The sequence below is a fragment of the Ovis canadensis genome, chromosome 11 (genome assembly GCF_042477335.2).
Source record: "Ovis canadensis isolate MfBH-ARS-UI-01 breed Bighorn chromosome 11, ARS-UI_OviCan_v2, whole genome shotgun sequence".
Classification (NCBI taxonomy): Eukaryota; Metazoa; Chordata; class Mammalia; order Artiodactyla; family Bovidae; genus Ovis; species Ovis canadensis.
This window is the reverse complement of record NC_091255.1, coordinates 69,674,593-69,690,906: the sequence shown is the minus strand read 5'-3', so window position 1 is coordinate 69,690,906 and position 16,314 is coordinate 69,674,593. Positions and strand designations below refer to the sequence as shown.

The following is a 16,314-nucleotide window of genomic DNA, read 5'->3' as shown; positions in this document are numbered from 1 at the left end:
TGCATTGCCATGATTTTATTATTAGTGTCCTAGATGGGACTGAAAGGTCATGAATGGTTTATTCCGATCACTGCAAACACCTTTTGCCTGGCCACAACAGCCTGAGTCACATAGAACGGAATACAGTTCCGAGAGGTGTTCCTATAGGTACGTTTTATACACAGCATACATGTTCAGAAGGATGCCCTCGTTAATGTAAAATCCGGGTTGCCGATGGATATGATTCGTTCCCGTGGACGCTGCAGCTGGGACACACTTTCCAAGGCAGGCCGTGGGTCTGCGCCAGCCCCCGCGCCCACCGGCTGAGAACCACGTCCCGGGGCTTCTGTCCCCCCCGCTGCTCACTCAGCCGCCTGCCTGTCCATCTTCCTCGTCTGCTCCAGAACCACCTGACCCGGGCGGCCCTGCTGCCCGTCAGGACGGTGTGGCTTTGTCCTGCTGATCTCCACGGCACGAAGTGATCTGCCGAAATCAAAACAGAGCGGCCTTACCCTTTCTGGGGGTGCTGGCAGGTGGGCGGTGTGCCGGCGGGTCAGTGTCCACACGGGGCTGGTGGAGGTTCCCCATCTCAGTCCACAGACCGACCCTTGCGTGTGGCCACAGGGGTCACCTGTCTTCTTTAGGTGCAGAAAACACTATTTGTAAAAAATACGTGTGTGTGCGCATGTTCGGTTTCCTCTCTTTGCGACCCCACAGACGGCAGCCCACCAGGCCCCTCTGTCCATGGGATTCTCCAGGCAAGAACACTGGAGTGGGTTGCCATTTCCTCCCCCAGGGGATCTTTCCAACCCAGGGACCGAACCAGGTCTCCTGCACTGCAAGCCGATTTTTTTTTAACCGTCTGAGCTACCAGGGAAGCCCAAAATATATATGCATACTGACATGTATATGTGTATTTTCCTTAAAGGCTCATCTTACTTGTAAACACAGACTTCTAAGTCACTGTGAAAAAGTCAGTAAACACCCTTGGTCCCAATTCCTTCACTCCTGCTCCCAAGAGCAAGACGAACGTCAGAAAATACGCAGACTCACCAAGGGCGACTTGTTACTGACCCAAAGCTGCTCCCTTCCCGAATACAGCATCTTTCCGAGGGACCAGAAATGATCGGTCCGCCTTTCTCTCACTGTGCTCAGAGCAAAGTAAATCCCAAGGAGGGAAGCGGGATGGTACCCAGCCAAGTGCCAGTGTGTTTAAAGAGGAAGGTCAGCAGTGACTATACAGGGACCCCTCGGGACTATCCGGGTATACCTCCGCTCCTGTCTGTGAGCTACTAAGACCCCAGGATGCGTCAGGATCCCGGAGCGCCTTTAGGAATGTGGGTAGAGGTGAGACTTCTGGGCCGGTGTTTGTAACGGGCCTGGCACTTCAGGACAGGCAGAGAGAGAAGTGTCTAGACTCTCCGGGGATGATCACAGCCAGCAAGGGCATGACTGAGACAGTCCCTCTCATGAAAACGTACCAGGCCTCTGACCCGCCCGCTCATTACCTGCTGCTGTGCCTGCAGCCTCAGGGCAGGGCTGGGGGCCAATGGCCCCTGCAAGTCCTCCCGCCTTCTCTGTACAATTTTGGGGGCTGCTTCAAAATCATTAGGGCCTGACGAGCATTCCAGGGAACCTCCTTCGGTGACGGGCACTCCCACTCGTGTATAAATAAGAGGCCTCCATGCAATTTAAAGCAGCTTCCACTCATCTGGTCCTGACGCGGGAGACGGGACGACTGGCTCCTCCCAGGCTCCCTGGCATGGCCTAAGCAGACAGGCCTCCCATTTTGTCGCTAATTCTCAAGCATCTCCAGTTTTTTGTTTTTTACTCCAAATGATGTACCAAATAACAGGTACACCAAATAACATGGGGTACTTTTAATTTGATACAGGTTTTCTTTGGCAAGAGATCACCTCTGAATGCCAATACCCAGGGTAATCCGGTTCTGTAAATATAAGAGGTCTCCAGGTCTGCTCTGGTTACAGTGGAGAGTCTCACAATCCAATCATCTTTTAGAGCAGTCCCAGACTTTTACAACTGCTGATGACGGGTAGGAAGGTCCCATAAGCCACTGCGTCTGACCTGCTCTGGGTTCCAAGGATGCAACTTCAGGACCCAGATGCCAAGTTTTGGGGAACAGAAAAGCTCCCTCTGTAGTGAAGAGGGGCGAGAGAACCCCCAAAGCAAAACAACTGCCCTACTGGGAGGCGTTGAGCCAACAAATGTTTTTAAATGCACAGTTTTAACGATGACTGCTTTCTGGCCCTGAAATGTCAGCTTCACTTGTTGGCACTGTGTGTGACGATCTATAAAAAGCCAAAAATGTCCGTCGCACGCAGCACCCCGTGGAGCCTTTTGGGAAATGACGAATGTGGCCTTTCAGCCCCTGCACGAAGGGCCCATGGCAGCTTTTCGTTTTGTATTTTTTGGCTGTAACGTGGCATATGAGATCTTAATTCCTCGACCAGAGATCACACCTGCACCCCTGTGTGAGAAGCGTGGAATCTTCACCACTGGACCACCAGGGAGGCCCCCTCCCTTTCTTTCCTCTGCGTAGACTGTCCTACAGATCTATGCAAGAGAGAAGCCAGACCCACCCTCCATCCTCTTGCAAATGGAATCCACGGGGCATGAAATCAGCACTGAGAGAAAACACTGGCCCCCAAGACCTGTGCCCCAGTGGCTGCCCCTCTGCCTCCAGGAGGGACGGTCCGGGAGCCCCCCACGTTTAGGCCTAAACACTGCTTCCATTTCGAGATGATTCCAAGCTGACCGTCCGGGCTGCTCTCTAACTAAAGCTCACAAGAGGGGCTCTCTGCTGCCCCGAACAGAAGCTTGAAGGCTCAGAACCAGGGGCACAAGCTTCTCGTCTCCCAAGATGTGAGAAGGACCCCTGCCCAGCGCCCAGCCCAGCCTGGGGTACCCCCGCTGCCCACAGGGCTGAAGCAGGGGATGGGAGTGACCGGGCTAGAGGGGCCGGGGGTGGGGGAGGTCCCAGCTGACACGTGGCTCTGCAGGGTCTGTCAGAGAGGAGGGGCTGAGGGCCCAGTGCTGTCAGAGCGTCACCTTTAGCACGAGGGCGCTAGGACATGTGGCGCCCCGGGAAAAGGAGTTTACACGGGCAGGTTCCTCCTCTGTGAGCTGCGAAGACACTGCTAAAGAAGCGGAACTGAGGCCTGGTCTCTGAACGGCGGAGGCCGCAAGACCGCCTGGGAGAGAACGCGCCATCCTAACACGCGGGTGGGCTGGTTTGGGTGGAGGCCCACCACACGCTAAACCCCGCTGGCCTCCCGGGTGTCCCGGCAGGATTAGGTGGTGCGGAGCAGACAACGGGGAGGAGGCTCCGCCCGGGCGGAGGGGAGGGCCCGTCCAGGCGCAGGGACCCAGCTCTAGGGGCGTCCAGTGCTCACAGGAGGGAACTCATTCTCATCGTCCAGACAAATCGGTCCCGTTGCAAACTCGTGTTCGGGAATGACCTCCCCGCGGAGCGCCCCGCCGTCCTCGGAGTAACCTGCAGAAGGGAGTGAGGCGTGAGAGACGCTGAGGGCGCTGATCTCAGGCCTAGGTCGCGGGCCCGCCCACCCGGCACGGTGACCACCCAGGCCCCGCAGGCCTGCTCACCCTGCACGGTGGAGGCCGCGGACGCGCTCGGTCTGGCCACCGTCGCGGCGTAAGACTGAGGTAAGGGCGGTTTGAGGTCGTTTTCTTTATTCTCTTCGCTGGTTCCTGAGCCAAGCAAGCTACCGGCAGTGATGGAGGGGGCAGGGAGAGACGAGCGGTCACCTCCCGCCCAGGACACCTCCCGAGGAAGAGGGGGGAGGCCGGGCCTGACCCCGGTTTCAGGCGCAGCCCCCCGTCAGTTCCCCGGACCAGCACACCCTCCAACGGCCGGGTCAGTCGCGAACGTCCCAGCCCTGGTTCCGGAACCTGCGCCCACCTGTGCGCACCAGGCGGGGATGCGCAGGCCGGCTCTCCAGGGGGCCCAAGCGAGGGGCGTCCTGCCCGCAGACGGCAGGAGAGGTCTCCGTTCAGTTTGTCAAACACGTCCCAGGGACTCCGGGGAAAGAGGGGCCGGCAGGGCGGCGCCGGCAGGGACAGCCCGGCATGCCTGCTGCTGAGTCAAGGGAGCCCGGTGCCCAGCGGGCCCCTGCACCCCAGCACCACCCCCGTACCCCGGGACACCCCCCGCGCACCAGGGGGCCCCGCACCCCGGTGCCCCCAGCATTCTGGCCCCCCTCTGCACCCGCACCCCCCCGCACCCCTGTGTCCCCTCGAAACCCTCACACCCGCACCTCACACCCGAGTGCCCTCCCGCACCCCGGGGCCCCGCACCCTGACCCCGCACCCTGGCAGCCCCCGCCCCCCCCGCCCCCCACACCCCAGCGGCCCCCCCCACACCCCGCACCTCGCACCCCCAGCACCAGGGGCGCCCCCTGCTCTGGGCTCAGGGGACACGACAGCGAGTCCTGAAAGCCCGGCTTTCTGACAACTGGCCTCTTCACCTGTGGGTCTTGATTAGGACACAGTCTCCTCCGTCCTGAGGGTCCAGGTTGTAGACATAAAGGTGCCCACTGGATGAGACGACCAGGAGCCGCGGCAGCTTCTGGATCCTGAGGGCAGACAAGACACGCGCTGCGGTGCCCGTGCGTGTGTGGGCTCAGACGTTTCCAGGGGCCGAGCCCCCTCCCCGCCCCCCAGCGCCCGGTCCCGCCCTCCACACGCCAGAGGCCCACAGGCCGGGAGCCTGGGTTGCTGGAGCTGTCCTTGCCGGCTTGTCTTTGAATGTAATTGTATGGATGAGACAAAAGGTCGAACCTGACCCTGCACAGCAGGCCGAGTGGGGTGCTGCCTCTGCCTTTAACAGCGAAGGAAACGGCGTGGGCGGGGGGGGGGGGGCGCGGGGGGGGCGGCGCGGGGTGGGGGTAAACTGGCCCCAAGCGACAAGGGCTCAGTTCAGTTCAGTTCAATTCAGTCGCTCAGTCGTGTCCGATTCTTTACGACCCCATGAATTGCAGCATGCCAGGCTTCCCTGTCCATCACCAACTCCCGGAATTTACTCAAACTCATGTCCATCGAGTCAGTGATGCCATCCAGCCACCTCATCCTCTGTCGTCCCCTTCTCCTCCTGCCCCCAATCCCTCCCAGCATCAGGGTCTTTTCCAGTGAGTCAACTCTTCGAGTGAGGTGGCCAAAGTATTGGAGTTTCAGCTTCAGCATCTGTCCTTCCAATGAACACCCAGGACTGATCTCCTTTAGGATAGACTGGTTGGATCTCCTTGCAATCCAAGGGACTCTCGAGTCTTCTCCAGCACCACAGTTCAAAAGCATCAATTCTTCAGCGCTCAGCTTTCTTCACAGTCCAACTCTCACATCCATACATGACCACTAGAAAAACCATAGCCTTGACTACACGGACCTTTGTTGGCAAAATAATGTCTCTGCTTTTGAATATGCTGTCTAGGTTGGTCATAACTTTCCTTCCAAGGAGTAAGCATCTTTTAATTTCATGGCTGTAATCACCATCTGCAGTGATTTTGGAGCCCCCCAAAATAAAGTCAGCTACTGTTTCCCATTTCCCCATCTATTTCCCATGAAGTGATGGGACCAGATGCCATGATCACAGTTTTCTGAATGTTGAGCTTTAAGCCAACTTTTTCACTCTCCTCTTTTACTTTCATCAAGAGGCTTTTTAGTTTCTCTTCACTTTCTGCCATAAGAGTGATGTTGTCTATATATCTGAGGTTATTGATGGCCTAGTTTTACAAAAATCTTTCCAATGTTCAGCTTTAACAGTCACGCTTAAAGGTCTTAGATAAGACGTCTGTCCACCCCACAGGAGTTTGGACCTGGACTTTGGAACTAGAGCTTTTTTACATAAATCCATAGAAATGGGAACCGTCTTCAAGACAGTATCACTGGAATGAGGAGTTTAAAACTTCCATGCCAGCTTGCAGCTGCCCCCGAGGAGAAGAGACCAACCAGACAGACACTGGCTGATGGGGAGGGGGGGGTTTGGATGGCAAAGTGGTGAGGTGGAGTGGAGGGGCGGGTCTGCCTTTACTTGCCCTTCCTGGTTCCCTTCTCTCGATTTCCCTTAAACACGTCTGCATGTTTGGGGCACCCCACACTCTGGGAAATGAATCAGTGAGGGTTTCTGCCTGGCGGGGGCGGGGGTGGGGTGGAGGGGCTGGACTTACGTGGCGAGGGCGCAGATGTTCCTGTGGCCGGAGAAGCCCAGACGCCCGGTGGCAAAGGCCCTGTCCTGGTTCATCATGTCGGACACCTGGGTGGGGAGGTAGTTGGATGCAGCCAGGAACATCTTCCCCACGTAGCCGGTCCAAGTGGAGGGCTCCTCGGGTCGGCTGGGGAGCAAGGCGAGCAAGGGTGAGACCGAGGCCCCCCGTGGCCGCCCAACACCCGAGGCCTCCGAACGGGAAGGGCCCGTGCCCTGCTGTGACACCCTGCCCACGACGGCTGGGGACGTGCCCTTCTGGCCGTGCCCCGAGGGCTCGTGTGTTCCGGGGAGTGGCTCCAGGTGCGTCAGCCTCTCTCCATTCAGGAGATGCAAACTGATGATCGCTCTGATTTCTGGGCTGCTGGGAGGGGGGCTGGGGAGAGGGAGAAGGAGTCGGTCCCTGGCCGCTGTAACAAGTCCAGGGCTGTTCTGGGCTCACCCAGAAAAGAACAGGCCGATCTCAGAGTCAGACCTCGAGGCCAGACTGTGTGGGCAGTGAACCCCGGGGGCCAGAGGCCTGCGAGGTGTCGCATTACTGTCCCGAGCCACCTGGGTGGGCGCCGGGATGCTCACAGGTGGGGGAGTCCACAGGGCCTGCTGCGCCCCCTGCAGCCGCCACCTGCGCCCCATCCCAGGGTCTCTGCCAGACAGGAGGGTGGGGGGCGGGGTGGCTCCGCCGTGAGCTGGAGGTGGACGCAACGCACACCTGCCTCAGCGCTGGGCAGGACAGACGCACACCCGGGGCAACCCGCTGAGGCTGAGGACCGACAAGAGGACACGGGACGGACGGGGGGGACGCGGGACAGACGGGGGCGGGACACAGGGCGGACTTGGGGGGGAGATGTGGGGAGGACGTGGGGCAGATGGTTGGGGGGAGATGTGGGGCGGATGGGTGGACGCGGGACGGATTGGGGACGCAGAACGGATTGGGGGACGCGGGATGGATTGGGGGACGTGGGACAGATGGGGGCGGGGCGGACCGGGTGGACGCGGGACGGACGGGGGCGGGATGTGGGGCAGACCGGGGGGACGCGGGACGGACAGTGGGGACACGGACAGTCGGGGAAGCGGCCCCAGCTCAGGCCCCTGGGGTTTGCTTCTCGCCGTCACCACCTGGACATCCCCTGGCCACGGGGTCTCGTCCGCAAGCGCCCAGTGCTCCCAGGCCCATGTCCTCCCAGAGTCCTGGCTTCGCGGACAGGCCTGCGGTCCCTGGGGCTCCGCGCCGAGGGGCCGGGGTCTACAGAGGCCCTGGCTGCACCCAGGCCCCGAATCTGAGGCAGACGCAGCCCAGACGTGCGGAGAGAAGACGTAAGCGCGTCCGCGGGGACGCCCAGCCGGGGGGCCGCCGGGAGCACGGCCGGGGTGCTCCTCCCAGGGAGGCGGGGCCTTCGGGTCGCCTGCTTGGAGGACTGAAGCAGCCACACCGTGGGGCGGGCGCACGGTAGGTGCTCTCTTGTAATGGGGTCTCTGGGGCTGCAGTGAGCAGGAGGCTTTGGGGGGAGCCCCAGGCTCGGCCCTGAGGCAGGTCTGACTCAGAATCGGGGTGGGGGGCTGGTGGGAAGACAGGTCGGATGCAGAGACAGACACGCAGTGGGAGTCAGCGCCCCGGTGGAGGAGGCAGGGAGGCCTGACGCAGCTAGAGAGGAGTCCCTGGGCCGCCACTGAGCCCAGCGCGGCCCGAGACACACAGACACTGTTTGAGGCGCCCTGACCGCTGCACGGTGGGCCGCGAGCGTGAGCTGCTCTCCGCCGTGAAGTCTTTGACATCAACACGCGCGCCCGGGCTGCAGCCCAGCACAGGCTCTCCCTGCCCAGGGTCAGCCTCGGGCCCTGGAGGCCTAGGCAGGCGCGGTGCTGGAGAGGAAGCGCTCAGGCAGACCGTGGGGATGCTGCCAACTCAGATCGAGTCCCCGCAACACAGCGTGTCGCACACCTGGTTTGTGTTTCCCGTGTGTGATGGTGATGCTCTCGCGCTCTTGCCGCCTGGTAAGACTGCACTGGCGTGATGTCTAAAAACAGCGTCCGTGCCTTTATTTAAAGCATGCCTCATCGCTAAAAGCTGCCGACCATCACCGGGGCCCTCTGCTGCCGCTGCTGCTGCTAAGTCACTTCAGTCGTGTCCGACTCTGTGCGACCCCATAGACGGCAGCCCACCAGGCTCCCCCGTCCCTGGGATTCTCCAGGCAAGAATACTGCAGCGGGTTGCCATTTCCTTCTCCAGTGCATGAAAGTGAAAAGTGAAATTGAAGTCGCTCAGTCGTGTCTGACTCCTAGAGACCCCATGGACTGCGGCTCACCAGGCTCTCCCGTCCATGGGATTTTCCAGGCAACAGTACCAGAGTGGGCTGCCATCGCCTGCTCTGCACCTGAGCCCTCAGCGGGTCGTGAATCCTTTTGCAATCCTCACACCAAAGGTCACTGAAGACAGACCACCGTGACAAACGGAACAATCACGCCAAAGTGTGAAATACGCTCAGGACGACCGAAAGGCGACCGAGAGACAGAAAGCAGCAGACGCCGGGGGAGGCGGCCCAGGGGCAGAGCGGCCACAGAGCTTCAGTTCTAAAAGTGCAGCAGGGGCGAGGCAGGGCCACGCTCAAGGCTCCAGCACAAGGCTGGCCTGAGCATCGCGGTACTGACAACGAGACTGGCAAACGCTTAGTTGGTTTCCCTCTGAGCCCAGCACTGCACTACAGGGAACCTGCTAGAGACTTCACACGCACACATGATCGTTGCTACGTCAGGCTCTGCAGACGAGGACACGGGCCTCCACTGACAGCAGCTCGCCTGCCTGCGGTCTCCTGCCCAGGGGAGCGCGGCTGCGGCTCAGGAGGCAGCCCCCGAGCCCCGGGGATCACCCTGAGTCTGCTGCTGACACACTCACCACGTTGGTGGAGGCAGCAAGTAACAGGGGCTAGTGGCCTTAGCAGAGAAGTCAGGGGGCGCTGGCCAGACCAGGACCCCGCTCCTCTCGCCCAGCACTCCCCAGCCTTTTGGGCACCAGGGCCTGGATTTGTGGAAGACAGTTCTTCCACGGACTAAGGGTGAGGGGGTGGTTTGGGGATGATTCAAGCCCGGGTGGCACTAATGTGGGTTGGATCCCTGGGTCGGGAAGATGCCCTGGAGGAGGGCGTGGCAACCCACTCCAGTATTCTGGCCTGGAGAGTCCCATGGACAGAGGAGCCTGGCGGGCTGCAGCCCATGGGGTCACACAGAGTTGGACACGACTGAAGCGGCTTAGCCTGCATGTACGCAAGCGCATCCCATTGACTGTGCACTTTATCTCTGGCTTAACACCGCAGCTGGCCTGACGGGAGGAGCCCGGTCCTCGGCCCGCAGGTGGGCCCCGCTCTGGTCTCCGGGTGTTTCCGGTCCTACCTGTTGGAGAGATGCTCCAGCTTGAAGATGTGCACGGTCTCCGTGTTGCTGGAGGCACAGAGGAACTGCGAGTCCATGCTGAAAGCCAGGGAGCTGATGGTCACGTACCTGCAGACACAGCCACGGGGGAGGGTGAGCCCGGGAACGAGCGAGGCAAGCGGCCTCCTGCTTGGAAGTCAGCTTCAGAAGAAAACAGACACCTAAACGCTGAAGGCTCACGTGACGGTCAGCATTGTTTAGCAATGAGACATACTTTAAAATCCAGGCCTGGACCCTGGTTTTTAGGGCTTCCCAGGTGGCCCCAGCAGTAAAGAACCCCCCTGCCAGTGCAGGAGACACAAGAGACTCGGGTTCAAGCCCCGGGTCGGGAAGATCCCCTGGAGAAGGGCATGGCAACCCACTCCAGTATCGCTGCCTGGAGAATCCCATGGACAGGGGAGCCTGGTGGCCTACAGTCCTTGGGGTCATAGAGTCGGACACGACTGAAGCGACTAAGCACACGCCGACACACACAGTGAACACAGACCTTTTCATCCCTCTCCGGAACTCATAGAGCTTCTGCCCCTCGGGAACGGAGAACACCCGGATGACGGTGCCCTGCAAGAGAGAGCAGGTGGGCGTTTCTTCCTGCAGACCTGCCCCTTTGGAGGGGAGCTTGCTGGGTTGGTCTGGAGCATCTGACCCCGGAGAGGAAACACGGAGGGCTGTCCACGTGCCGTGTAAGCTGCTCTTGGAAGGTGACTTGAACACCCTCCGTCCCCTGTCCTCCCCACCTAAGCCCAAGGTGCTGGCTGCTCCATCCGTCTGCTGTGGCTTCCCAGAACCCCGATCTGTCTGTGAGGACGGGCATGCTGGTTCTTGGTCAGACGGCGAGGCTCTGGGCAGAGCTGCTCACGTCCTACACGCAGAGGCCCTGGGTCTGCGGAGAGGATAGGTGAGGCGGCACGCGCAGGGGCCGAGGGCCTCCCTCTGAAGTGAGTTCCGAGCGCTGGCGCCACGGGCCCCCCCAGCAGCTCCTTGGCGCCTGGGGCCCTCCGCACCCCTGGCAGAGGGGGGCCCCCAAGGACACGGCTGTGGGCAGCACTCACCTTCTCGGAGGCGCTGGCCAGCCTGGAGCCCGAGGAGTTGAAGGCGATGGCGGCCAGCGTGCCCTCGTGGGCAGCAATGGTGCAGACGGCCTTCTGTTGGCGACAGGGACGGCGGGTCGATGGCGGGGCTCGGGGGTGCCGTCCACCTCCCGCCCCTCCCCCTTCCTTCCGAGACGCCCGCCCCCCTTTGCTGGGCTCTCCGGGCTCCGCCGGGCTGTCTGGGTCTAGGTTCTACTCCAAGGCAGCTGCGTTTCTGTCCCTTCTCCTGCCCTCGGGGAGACGGTGACCAGCCGTGGGGCTGGTGCACCTCTGGGGCCCGGCTCCGGGGAGCTGGGCGGGCAGGGGCAGCACGGGCGCAGGCGGCGCAGGCCGCACCGCGGCCCGCAGGACACGCGGCACCCGCGTCTGTCGGCCTCGTGGCGACGTGGACGCGTGGCGACGGGCGCAGAGCGCGTGACCGCCCCGTGCACGCCCGGGGCTGCGGCCGGGGCCGCGCGCGCGCCGCTCAGCCGGAGCTGACCCCGCGGCCGCGCGGACTTACCAGGGAGTGTCCGTCGTAGAGCACAATCTCGCCCGTGGTCAGGCTCCCGGGGTAGGCCACGTAGGAATTGGAATGGTTGATGGAGAGCGCGCACAGACCTGGCGGAGGAAGCCCAGTGAGCGGCCGGGTGCGCGGGGCCGCGCGGGGGAGCAGCCCCGGAGCGGCGGGGCCCGGCGGGGGCCCGGCGGGGGCCGGGCCGGGGAGAGCGGCCCCCAGTCGGCTGGCTCCCCGGGCCCGGCGGGGGCCGGGCGGAGGGCAGGGACCGCGGGCCGCCGTCCGCACGCGGCAGGGCCGCAGCGCCACCTGCTGGCGAGGGGGGCGCCGCCCCGCAGCCCCGGACGCGCCGTGACTCTTCTCCGAGGGGCGCGCGCACTGAGCTCCCAGGCGAGACCGTGTCCACGCGCAGCTGAGGGGTCGGAAGGCAGAGTGCCCTCCCTGCTCCCCTCTTAACTGTGCCCCAGGGCCCTGACACGACGTCTGCCTCGCTTCCAACTCGGCCTCCGGGCCGTAAGCCCCCAACTGAAATAAAGGTTCCTACTGGGAAGGGATTTCCCACACGGCTCAGCCTGCAGAGCAGGAGGCCCGGGTCCAGCCCCCGGGCGGGGAAGAGCCCCTGGAGGAGGAGATGGCAACCGCTCCAGTGGTCTTCCCTGGAGGATCCCGTGGACAGAGGAGCCTGGTGGGCGGTGGGCCACAGTCCATGGGGTCACAAAGAGCGGGACTTGACTCGGCGACTAAACGGCAACAATAACAGCAAAGGGGCAGGCTGCGGGGAAAGGGGGAGCCCGGGTGGCGGGGTAGGCCTGTTTAGAGATTATTTCTGCGCAAAGGTCCTGCCTTGCTGAGGGGAGTGCCCCCCAGCAGGGGAAATTCCCTAGAGGGCAGTGAACACGGTGTGTCAGCCATCCGACAAAGTGAAGAAAGGGGACCTTTTGGATTTAAGACGCTTCAACGATATTTGGAAGCGTGAACACACAATCGAACCACTGAATCAAACCTAAGCCATTTTTGTTTACAAGGGGATTGGAGCAGGGCAAGTGGGGGAGGATCCCAAGAGCATTTAAGTAGAGGATTTTCACAACATTAGTTTCGATGAACACAGGTGTTTGTGACAGAAGTGAATTCAGAGAATCCCCAGAGCCAAAAGCGTCACCAGAACAGGAACCTGGAGATCAGACAAGAGAGACATCTTTTTAAATAAAAAAGCTGGCTGATTCTCTGTTACAAGTGAGCCTGTTAAGTGGGTTTCTTATAAAAGCATAAGAGAAACTTTAGATTAGGCTAAAATGGACCTGACCCTAATCTGAGCAGAAGAGCAGAGGTTTTTTTTAAAAAACAAACAAACAAAAAAAACGTCGAGAATGGGAACCAAGGTCCTGCCAGGCTTGGGCTTTGCCGGGGACTCGACCAGCGCTGGTCCTTGTCACCTGCCCCATGGCCGTGGAAGGGACAGACTGAGGCCTGCGCCCTCTCCCGAGGCCCCCTGCAGCCTGCCTGCCTGGACAGGGCCCCCCAGCCTTAGAAGAGACCACCCACACCTTCCCAGTTTTGCTCTGAGAACTCCAATGCTCCATGTTATGTGGGGAATTTGCAATCAAAATGCAATTTCCATAACAGCTAGCCTAAGCAGGCAGAAGGTGTTCTGGCCTCAAGGAGATGGGGAGGGCAGACATTAAGATTGGTGGCCTGTCTGGTGGATGCCCTCGCAGAGGGGCCCTTAGCAGGGAAGACGCTAAGGTTGAACGGGGGCCTGAGCAATGAACCAGAGCAGAGTTACGATCTTACAAATGCAGCCGGTAACTGCTGAAGGGTTCTGAGCACATGGGTTAAAAAAGAAAAAAAAAGCAGTGTTAATCAACACCACGACGAGACGCCACTTCACACCCACTAGGACGCCTCTAATCAGAAAGACAGGCAATTGGAGCCCTTGGGAACGTAACGCTGCTGGGAACGTAGCGTCGCACAGAGTGGGGCTTTGGGAAACAGCTTGGCGGTTCCTCAAGAGGTTAACATAGAATGATTATATAACCCCCAGCTTCCACTCAAGAGAAATGAAGATGTACAGCCTCATAGAAACTTACACACGGATGTTCGCAGCAACGTGATTCGTCATAGTCAAAGTGGGGAAGCAGTCCCAGTGTCTATCAACGGATGAACGGACAGACAGAACCTGGTATCTTCTTACAATAAAATAGTGTCAGACAGTGACAAGAAATGGGGCCCTGATTACACACAGCGTGGGTGAGCCCCGAAGATGCTGTGCTGAGTGCAGGAAGCCCGTTCGCAAAGACCAGATGCTGAACGGTTGCACTGAATTCCACTTACACGGAGTGTCCAGAAATAGATAAGTCTATGGAGACAGAAAGATGGTCAGGGGCGCCTAGGACAGGCCTCAGGGGGTGACGGCCATGAGTTAACAGGTTCTGGAGGGGACTGATGAAAACGCTCCAAAGCTGACTGCAGCGATGGTTACAACTCTCTGCATGTGAAAGCTACTGAACTGCATGCTTTAAATGGGTGACTGATGTGGCATGTGAATGAGACCTCAGTGAAGCTGTTGGGAAGCTGTTCTCAGAGCATCTGGCTGAGAGAGGCGGCAGCTGTGGGTTCAAGCCCTGGTCTGCTCCCCACCGTGTGACTGGGGCCATCTGTGCCCTTTCCAGGCTTGATTCCGACCCCTGAGATGAGTGAGTCAGGGGGCTGTGGGGATCCAGCCTTTTTTCTAGCTTTACTGTTCCAAGAACCCCAGTTCTCATTAACCTACTTCCTCCACTAAAAATATTCAAGGCCCGTCTCCAGCAGGCATGGCTGGGAGGCCTCTGAGCAGAAAGACTTGGGACAGACCCTTCAGAGTCTGTTTCCCTTTTTAACTGCGGTATAATTGACACAGAACATTACATGTTTCAGGAGTCCCACACGATGATCTGATCTTTGTATATATTACCAAATCATCACCATGATAAGTCCAGTTAACATCCTTCACCACACACACACATTTTTTTTCTGTGATGAGAACTTTGATGGCCTACTCTCTTAGTAACTTTCAAACATGCGGTGCAGGAGTCTCAACTATCGTTTCCACATTGAAGGGAACACCCCCACGATTTATACATTTTTTAACGGGAAGTTAGTATCTCTTGGCCCTGTTCACCAATTGCACATCCTCCTCTCCCGAGCCTCCGGCAGCCACCGACCTGCACCTGTGAGTCTGTGTCTACGAGTCTGTCTATGAGCCTGTTTGTTTTGTTTGAAGAGTCTGCGCATAGGTGAGATCTTATGGTATTAGTCTCCTTCTGACTGAATTCACTTAGCATGATGCCCTCAAGGTCCATCATGCCATTACACGGGCAAGGCCTCATTCTTTTTCATGGCTGGTTAGATTCCACTGTATCTGTGCCCCACACCTCTTTATCCGCTCACCCACCAGCGGATGCTGAGGTGTTCCCACATCTCGGCTGTTGTTATTAATGTTGCTATGAACGTGCACCTGCAGCTATTCTTTTGAGTTAGTGTTTCCATTTTCTGTGGATAAATAACCAGACGTGGGATTACTTAGTCATAAGGTAGCTCTAGTTTTAGTTTTTAGAGGACTCTCCATACGCTTTTTCACAGTGGCTGCACGAATTTCACTCCCACCAACAGTGCCAGAGGGCTCCCTTTTCTCCACACCCTCGCCAACACCTGTTATCTCGTCTTTTGGTAAGAGCCATTCTGATAGGTGTGAGGTGACCTTCAGAGTTTTGTATAAAAATGTGAGCTTCCCAGAAAGGAAGGAAGCTTGAACTTCTTCAGCTACCACGGAACTTTCTCTCACACCTCATGGAGAGGGAACGGACGCCGGATTCTGGCAAGGAGGGGCCAAGGATGGTGGCGAGGGCAGGTGGCCCTCGGTGACCACAAGCCGACCGCCGCCTCTGGCCTGCACCTCAGCCAGCCCACCTGAACTCAGCCCAGGGGCCTGTACGCTGACCCCCCCCAGACTTCAGGAAGGTCCCTGGAAATGCTGAATGCGAGCCCCTTTGGTTGTGTGTGGTCCAGTTCTCAGAAACTGGATGTTGCTACAGGTTTAGGGATTCCTGTTCTGTCACAGGTACCCCCTGAAACCTTTGGTAGGAAGGGAAATGTGCCTTTTCTTTGATATTATTTTATAAAATAAAAGGGATAGTATAAGCAATTTGTAGAGCCTAGAAATTATAAAGGAAGAGAAAAAAAAGCACACATAATTCTACAACCCAGAGGCTTTCCACCATGCTCAATATTTGAGTATATTTTCTTTTGACCTTTTGAATATATAGATATATAATATATATATAAAGTTGGGTTTTTATGTGGTTTGGGGACTTTAGGCTTGACACACATTGCCATAGATCATGGCCAGCTATAATTCCACCAGAATGGTCTGGCTGCAAGCCTTCTGCAGCTGGAGAAGAAATGCCTGCTTTTCATTCGAGAGCCACCGGCATCCTCAGCTGGAATGAGAAGGAGGTCCTGTGATTCTAAGTCATTCTTAACTTGGTATTTACAGTTGTCGTTTTGTTTAGTTGCTAAGTCGTGTCCAACTCTTTGAGACTCCGTGGACTGTAGCCCACCAGGCTCCTCTGTCCGTGGGATTTCCCAGGCAAGAATACTGGAGTGGGTTGCCATTCCCTTCTCCAGGGGACCTTCCAGACTCAGGGCTCAAACCTGCATCTCCTGCAATGGCAGAAGGATTCTTGACCGCTGAGCCACGAGGGAAGCCCCAGTATTTAGAGCATTATACGTCAAACTTCAAGCAAGTTAACAGTTGTTTATAAAGTGCAGCTGCCTCTGGGTTGATTAATGGGATATGCTTTCCAGTTTCTAAAAAGAGAAAGGAGAGAAGGCATCTCTGGACTCACAGGTGCTCTGTGCTCGGACCCCACCTGAGGTCTGTCTTCGAAAGAGCGCTCACTGGGGAGCACAGCCACCCTACCCAGTTACCCGCACTGCCATGGGGTGCAGACCGCTCCCCCAATATTCCCTGAAAGCCTGTGAGGCAGCCAACAGTGTCCCCACATTCGGCGGCCGGTGGATTTTTATGGAGATTTCCACCCTCAGCTGCTCAGGGC

General features: G+C 58.5%; 1 protein-coding gene across 2 annotated transcripts in view; it reads right to left on the bottom strand.

Moving 5' to 3' along the window:
• WIPI1 (WD repeat domain, phosphoinositide interacting 1) overlaps positions 1-16,314 on the bottom strand; it is a 28,295-nt gene continuing 11,981 nt past the window's right edge. Inside the window, exons 5-14 of one of the 2 annotated variants that reach the window (XM_069542324.1) lie at positions 11,228-11,325; positions 10,687-10,779; positions 10,125-10,195; positions 9,599-9,706; positions 6,180-6,344; positions 4,485-4,592; positions 3,920-4,093; positions 3,604-3,722; positions 3,393-3,493; positions 1-462 (exon numbers count right to left, since the gene is read on the bottom strand). In XM_069542324.1, the coding sequence (XP_069398425.1) occupies positions 415-462; positions 3,393-3,493; positions 3,604-3,722; positions 3,920-4,093; positions 4,485-4,592; positions 6,180-6,344; positions 9,599-9,706; positions 10,125-10,195; positions 10,687-10,779; positions 11,228-11,325 (1,085 nt within the window). In that variant the 3' untranslated portion in view covers positions 1-414. The remainder of the gene's footprint in view (positions 463-3,392; positions 3,494-3,603; positions 3,723-3,919; positions 4,094-4,484; positions 4,593-6,179; positions 6,345-9,598; positions 9,707-10,124; positions 10,196-10,686; positions 10,780-11,227; positions 11,326-16,314) is intronic. The other variant, XM_069542325.1, reaches the window with a different exon arrangement.